Raw genomic sequence first — 8,083 nt, 5'->3', positions numbered from 1 at the left:
CCACAAATATAATTAGACTTTTCCACTTTTTAAAAAAAATATTTATTATTTTTTTTTAATTTTAGGTGGATACAATATTTTTATTTTTTTTTAATGTGGTGCTGAGGATCGAACCCAGTGCCTCACATGTGCTAGGCGAGGCACTCTACCACTTGAGCCACAACTCCAGCCCCTAGACTTTTCCTACTTTTGAAGAACAAGAATTATTATATCTTGTTCACTGCAAAGATATTCTATCATCAACCATTTACTTGCATTCCCAACCCTTTTACCTGCAGCTGCAAGCAATGCTAAAAAATATCAGAAGGGAGAGGCCCACCTATGCAGCATGTAGCAAGCAAGCTAATAAAAACTCTAAAGGTTAAGTGTTACTCAAGGATCCCAAACCAACTATTTTGGGTACAGTTAAAAATATAAGATAAGCCAGATACTAACCAATTCCAACAGAAGCAGCACATTTAGTCTTGTCTTTGATTTCCATACGGATGGCATTTGCAAATTCATCAGGACTGAGTTTGGTCTCTGCAAGGATTTCAGTGATGTCTACCAGTGCTTCATCACAACTGACAGCTTCGATATTGTGAGTGTAGCTATCAACAAAAAGCAAAGGCAATGAATCACAGCCAGGGCACCATCTGGTAGACAAAAATGTTGCAAAATAAAGTATACAAACCACTGATTAGCTTTGGAACAGCATTTAAAGTGCTTTCTACTTGATAACACCAACATTTCTTTATTTGGGATCTTAAGGACCACTGTGATTATAACTCACTTACCATTTAGCACAGAACCCCGACATATAGATGCCAGATAATTTATCCTTTTATATTTTCTTTTCCCTACTAAAGTAAGCTCTCACAAAGGCAAGGATTAAAAATTATTTTTCTCAGTGAGATCAGTATTTAGCAGCCATTTGTATTAAATGGATACAGATGCTCAAAATAAAGCCTAAGAAAGAAGCAGCAGAGGTGAAGATGGAGACAAGAAGCGTATCTCCTCAATGCTATGCACGGTGGTACATGCCTATAATCCCAGCTACCTGGGAGGCTGAGGCAAGAGGGATCACAAGTAAGAGGCCATCAGAAGCACTGGAACAATTTTAGCAATGCAAAAATGTCCCTTGAAAATAAGTTTTTCCTTTTAAAGAAAGTTGTCAAAGTGGGATGATGAAGAAAGGGCTTCTAAGAGAAAGGTCTAGCAAAAGTGACCCTGACAATGCTAAAAACAATACTACCACCACCCCCCAGTAAAAAAACAAAAACACTGGACTGTCTTTATAACAGAAAAAGAAGTAGGAGATAACACACATGGACATGATTATATTATACATGTACCTCGCCAATGTTTCATACATTGTTCGTGCAACTTCTTTGTAAGCATGAAAATCATACGGAACAGCTTGAAGATTGGGACAAAGCTGTTTAGCGTGCCCAAAAAACATTCCATTCTTAATGCCAACTTGTCTAGAGAGAAAACAAAACATAATGGTGGTTATACTAGAAAGCCTCAAACTAAAAGCCAAAATTGAATATGTTAAGTTCTCCCCATGCCACTAATATAAAATTTCCATTTATCTCCCTTCTTATTAGGGCTTAACAATAGGCATTTAGAAAATGTACAGGTTTGTTTTCCCCCCAAAGGAAAATGACACAATTGTCTGTCTAGTGTAATTTATATATCTCTTGTCTGAATCTGAAGACTTCTCCTAAAACTCAACCTCTGGCCCCTTTGCAGAGTTGCCAGCATGCCATATGCTGGTGCTGGTGATATCACAACCACCACAGAGCAGGAATATGCCGTCAAAAAGGTTTTCTTCCCCTAATACATGGCACGGTTTGGCCAGGGTTCATTCCCCCAAAGACAAAGAATATAAACGCAAGAACTACACAAAACAGTGCTATGTGACAAACAGACAAAATGTACTCATCCTATTACCACCCAATTCCCAATTGACCAATTCCATGCTCCTGAAGTGGCTCCACAGTGGTTGAGATGCCAACAGCATTGTATATGGTAGGACATCACTCTGGGCAGGAGCCAGGGTTCCAGAACTTTGAGGGACCTAATTGAAAATGGTAAATTTTAAATCTACTGTGTGTCTCAATGCCCCACATTACCTTTGATATTTGGAGCATTCAGCACAAAACTATAATTATGGAATTATACATAATTAGTAAAATTCCACTTTATCACTCTGTAAATGAATCAAGAAAAAAATATTATAGTAAAACACAAGCAAAGTAATAAGAGCAATGTTTCACCAGATTACATAATACTATAATACAGTATGGTCATGGTTATCCTATACGTTCACTCAAATTATTTACTAAGAGCTTACTTAGTATGGAGATGTGCCCCATTAGAGAAACAAATACAAACAGTCTTCAATTACTCCAAGGCCTCTGGCACTCTCCCATCATTCAGATGAGAGAGCCAAGAGGGAAGAATCCTCCAACCGCACGCATTTTTTAATGTTTACAAAAACAATAACAATCTATCTCACTGTTAAGACTCTAGTAAATAAAAAATATCTAATAAGAAGGAAAAAATGATAGTAAAGGAAGGAATGACTGTAAAAGAAAATAGCAAAGGAAAGAACTTTTCATTCTCTCAACAAATACTTTTGTCTCAGGTATTCTGTAAGTTGCTAGGTATAAGATATGTTTAGTGCTCATATACAGTCACTCCAATTATTTTGTAAGGTCATAAGGATGACCCTGCATTCACCCAGCAAAAGAAGAATTACAGTAAATAGACCTTGCTTATTAATGTAGGGAAGTGTATATACAATAGTTTAGATGTGTATATGAAAACATAATTTAGAAAAGTTAATCAGAAATGATTAAAGCAAATAAAAAAAGATCTGGCATTAAAAAGGGTAAACTTGAAGTAATAATTATGTGAGATGTAAAGGTTCAGCAGGTAAAATCTAAACTTACAAATTAATGAAATTACTCATTTTTAAAGAAATGTGTTACAGTTCCTATAAATATCATGTTCTTATAATTTCACTTTCTAAATTTCCATTTATACAAAAATTTTCAGACACATTAATTAGAAAAATATAGTACCTTTTAAGGTACTTGTGCACATTTTGCAAAAAGAAAAGATTAACAATCACTAGACACTACAAAGAATTTACAAACAAAACCAAAACCAAAAAGATTTCCCATAAGTAAGGGAAGCAAAATACTTTGAATTGATGCCTGGGAAATTAAGATTTTTTGCACAGAAAATAAACGAATACAGATAATTACAAAAACTTTTGAAGTGACCCTTAACAAAATTAGATTAGTCTATTTCTCCCAACTAGAATTCAATGAAGGATAAATTACCAGCCCTGTACTTGGTAACTGTATGCTAGTTTACTCCCAGGCTTAAAGTGCAGATAGCATACTCCTTCTTGCAATAGGCTTTGCTCAGACAATGGTATTTGGTGTTGGATCAGACAATGTGTGTGTGGGGGGGAAATCAACCATCAATTCATTAATACTGTCCATTCCACATACTATTCATGTCACTAGTAAGAAAGAACAGTAAAGGTCCTTACAAAAGCACCTGAAAATAGAGATTTAATTTTTTTTAATTTAAAAAACCTATGATTCTAGAGTATTAGTCTATCATTACCTACATTCATCCACATATCTACTTTCTCACTTAGTATGTACAATTATTCTTTTTTAAAAAATATTTTTTTAGTTGCAGTTGGACACAATACCTTTATTTTAATTTGTTTCTATTTGTATGTGGTGCTGAGGATCGAATCCAGTTCCTTACACAAGCTAGGCGAACGCTCTACCACTGAGCCACAGCCTCAGCCCCTGTACACTTATTCTTTATGGTTAATTATGGGTAAAACTTCTAAAATTAATGCATACTATGACATAGTCTAACTATGTCATATGATTTATCTCATCTCATATTCACATATGATTCACATATATGATTTATCTCATCTCATATTCACATTCCATTCTTGGCAGACTTCAGATTAGGTCATGTCTATCAAAAACTCATCAAAGCACAGAACTGTGATGACCATCTAATCCCCTCTCCAATCTCAGAAACATTTCTCTGATGCAATTATTAATTATACTTGCTTTTTAATAAATCTTTTCACAAAAAGAAAAACACCTGTTGGATAGTCATAAATAAAAAGGTATTTAGAAAATAATTTCTACTGGTTATTAAAACATTAGGAACAGCCTTCTAGAAAAGGGAAAATTAGAATGAAAGGACAAAAATCCCATAGCTACAGACTTAATTTATTTTGCAACTTACATGCAAATTCATTTTTATCTCTTTATGCATGTCTTTAAAATAAACATTTGCTATTTAATTGGCACTTAAATGGCTTCCAGCATAGTATCTGGGGCTCATATATTGTCACCCCACTGCTGCTATGTGGGTCAATACGAATGCAACTCCAAACACCAGAAGCCCAGCACTTAGATACACTTAACCTAGCTGGTGAAGTCCAAGGCCATCAGAAACTGAGAAGGCTTCTGCCTCCAGGCAGCCATTGTACTCCCTGTCTAGCATCCATCTAGCAGGCATCCAGGAGTGCTGCTGCTGTGTCCTTGCAGAGGCAGCATGGAGAGGGAGAAACTCTTACTTCACCAACCAGCAAAACCCAAGGACATATTTATTTTTGGGTGTCACTGCATCCGACAGATACTCCACACAGCTATCTAGCCACTAAAAGTACAAGTCACCCTTCTAAAACCAAGTGGGTGAAGAAAGATCAACCTGTTGAGCACCACACAAACTCAGCTCTGAATTGCCTGTGCTAATAAAGAGCGGTACCAACAATCCTAAATGCTTCTGGTATTTCACTTAATTCTTATTTGTTAAAATAAGTTTAAGTCTCTGGCCACATTATCAACTGGCAATGAAAAAAAAAAAAAGGTTCTATTAATGAGAAAGGCAAAGTTAGCCTGGGAATACTAGGTTGACAGTCATAATGGAAAAGAACTGAACATATTTTATATTTTACATTATGCATGTTTGAACTTTTTAATTTGAATATCATATTAATAAAACTATCAGCAAATTTTTAAACACACTATTCTGATTAGATAATGTTGAGCTCAAATATTTTTTCTGTTCAGATTAGATTGGCTGGAAAAACCCCAACTTTGAATGAAAATGAAAAAAATATAACTGATTTAAGGCTGTTCTTTTAATTATTGAATACTTAGAGTTATCATCAATAATAAATGTATGCTGTGTTATAAAGGCAAAAATGTCTGGGTTTAGTTATCAGAAAAGGAAAAATAGATTCCTTTTTCGATTAATTAATTTATTACTCCCTCTATTTTCACAACCACTGTAATTGATTATTAAAACATGATTTTTTTAATGTTTAAGGAATATACGTATGTGTGTTCCTCTTTGTATTTAATCAGTTGATTGCAATAAGGATGTAAGATTACTATAAGATAAAGACCTACACACAAAGTTGGTGCTAATACGTTGACATTCTTAACATTTAAAAAAAAAAAATTTTAAGTTGTAGATGGACACCTTTTTTTTTTTTAACATTTATTTTTTAGTTGTAGGTGAACACAATACCTTTATTTTATTTTTATGTGGTGCTGAGGGTTGAATCCAGAGACTCATGCTAGGCAAGTGCTCTACCTCTTCTCTACAACTCCAGGCCCACAATACCTTTCTTTAAAATTTATTTTTATGTGGTGCTGAGGATCAAACGCAGTGCCTTATACATGCTAGGCAAGTGCTCTACCACTGAACTACAACCCCAGCCCCATTCTTACCAATTTGAAGTGAGATGATTACTGGGTATAAGTGCATGAAATCATTTACTTCTGAAAAAGGCAATAGAGTTGTTTTTTGATACCAGGGATTTAACTCAGGGGCACTCAACCACTGAGCCACATCCCCAGCCTTATTTTGTATTTAATTTAGAGACAGTGTCTCACTGAGTTGCTTAAAGCCTTGCTGCTGCTGAGGCCGACTTTGAACTGGTGATCCTCCTGCCTCAGTCTCCCAAGCAGCTGGGATTACAGGTGTGTACCACTGTGCACAGCTTGGCAATAGAGTTTAAATAACGACAAACCAATTATCAGCTTTGTTACAAGGGGTTTCCCTTATCTATAAAAGGGAAGATTTCAGTAGATAAATATGAAGGCTCTCTCCCATTTAAAAAATTTTTTAATTCTTTAATTCCATGCTTTAAAAGAGAATAAAAATGACAGTGCCCAATTTCTTTTGGTTTCCACTGCAGGACCTATAGGTTCATAAGGGATTGTTAAATTGTTTAAAGTTATTTAGCATGGAAGATAGGGGTAGATGAGAACAGAAGGAATTAAGATTAAAAACACTTCATAATGTTTTGTGACATTCAAATGAGAGGTCTGACATTTCCAAATCTATTTCCAAAAATTATATAAAAATAATTAAATCAACTATTCATTAGGAAAGACAACACACTTAGTATTTCTACATACCTGGCTTCATAACTACAAGAAGCAATTTCAGCCTTTGACAAAACAGAATCAATTCCATTTATTTGTGCAGAATCTTGATTCTCCCACATTGATGAATCTGGTATATCTGCTTTAAAATAACAAAGTTTAATGACTATATGTTAAAAATTGATTTTTCTTAACTTTTATTCAAGAAATTTATTTTTCATTATTTTAAATACAAATGTTTAGTAAAATCCTAATATGGTTATATCTACTTGTTTTTGTCTCCTTAATAAAATAAAATTCTGTAACCTAAAATTACTTGCTTCCATTGTATTCTTCAACAGCAGTCAGATAAAAACTTATAATAACAAATTTAATGTGTTCTGTTTTAATAATAGAAATTTTTTAAAAATACACTGAGGTAAATATAACTATCCTGTAACCCGCAGGAGGTAGACAAGGATGAAAAGTCATCAGGGAAACAAACTCCCCAACTACAGCCTTAGAGAGACTTCACAGCTCTTCGTAGTGGGGGAAAAGTTAAAGGAAAAAACGCATTTCTCAGAACGTTTCTGTTTCCTAAAAAAACTATCTGCAGAACTTAAGGCAAATTAATATGATCAACAATCATCAAATTCCTACCAACCATTTGATCAAACAATAATTGAATAGGCCAAAACAATAAAGAGGTTTCATCCTAAATTTAAGCTTTTCATTTTATATACACATCAGGTAAAAGAGCTTCATGGCAGTATTTCCCCTTTCAGGCAATTCTACTTTTGGTATAAAAATGCACATTCAAGTAAAAACCATTCAAGTGTGATCAGAGTTTCTACTGCTTTACAGAACACAACTCTAGCCTAATATATCCAAACCAAAGTTACCACTTTACACAAGAACATAAAAGCACAGTCTAGAAAATCTACCGGTTACATGCCACTTTAGTTCCTTTACCACATTCCCCAGTAATTAACAGACTAAAATACAACTCCAGTCATGGTTCTCCGGATAATACTATTAGGTTACAAGAAGAATATGCTGTAAACACACACCACATTCTACAAACGCAATCTCAGTCATATCTCCTCTATAAACAACAACAACAAATGGTCAGTAAACTAAGTCCAAAATATACCACTTCCTCTAGTTCTATAAAGCCTATTTTGAGTATCTTGTAACAATACATACCTAACAAATCCTACAATTCTGTTTATTTAAGAGACTCAATCTTCCATAAAAACTCAGCCAAGTTAATGTACCACCAGAAAAACACAGCAAGGTATTTGGCTTCATAGGCTAAAATAACTCTTCCTTGTTTAACTGGTAATCATTAACGTCTTATACCTAACTATGCAACTCATCCGAGGCACTTCTGGACTGGAACACCCATGTATGCACAGCATAAATGCAAATCACACTCATGACTGGCATCTTAATAGGGTCAAATCCTACTTGCATCAAAAAATAAAAACAGCAAAGTATGTAATGTGAGCTAGGTTTTCTGATAAAAAGTGAGTAACATGTCACAGTTACAAATTCAAGACAGAATGCAGAGCAGATTATCCAGTGTTTCTATAACAGTCCATTATTCTAATCTGTAAGAATTTCAGGACTGTCAGTAAGACAGTCCAACAGAGGGTGCTACTAGA

The 8,083-nt window shown here is 34.6% G+C and overlaps 1 protein-coding gene across 9 annotated transcripts in view; it reads right to left on the bottom strand.

Annotated features, from left to right (window-relative positions):
- Rev1 (REV1 DNA directed polymerase) overlaps window positions 1–8,083 on the bottom strand; it is a 93,238-nt gene that overhangs the window by 17,730 nt on the left and 67,425 nt on the right. For 6 of the 9 annotated variants that reach the window (XM_048810259.1, XM_048810262.1, XM_015499679.2 and 3 more), the window contains 3 exons: window positions 6,471–6,579; window positions 1,335–1,463; window positions 436–590 (listed from right to left, as the gene is read on the bottom strand). In XM_048810259.1, the coding sequence (XP_048666216.1) occupies window positions 436–590; window positions 1,335–1,463; window positions 6,471–6,579 (393 nt within the window). Of the gene's footprint in view, window positions 1–435; window positions 591–1,334; window positions 1,464–1,935; window positions 2,063–6,470; window positions 6,580–8,083 lie in introns of those variants that run through there. The other 3 variants (XM_015499681.2, XM_048810263.1, XM_048810265.1) reach the window with 2 other exon arrangements.

Source organism: Marmota marmota, unplaced genomic scaffold (genome assembly GCF_001458135.2).
Source record: "Marmota marmota marmota unplaced genomic scaffold, marMar, whole genome shotgun sequence".
NCBI lineage: Eukaryota > Metazoa > Chordata > Mammalia > Rodentia > Sciuridae > Marmota > Marmota marmota.
This window is presented reverse-complemented; position numbering and strand designations above follow the sequence as displayed.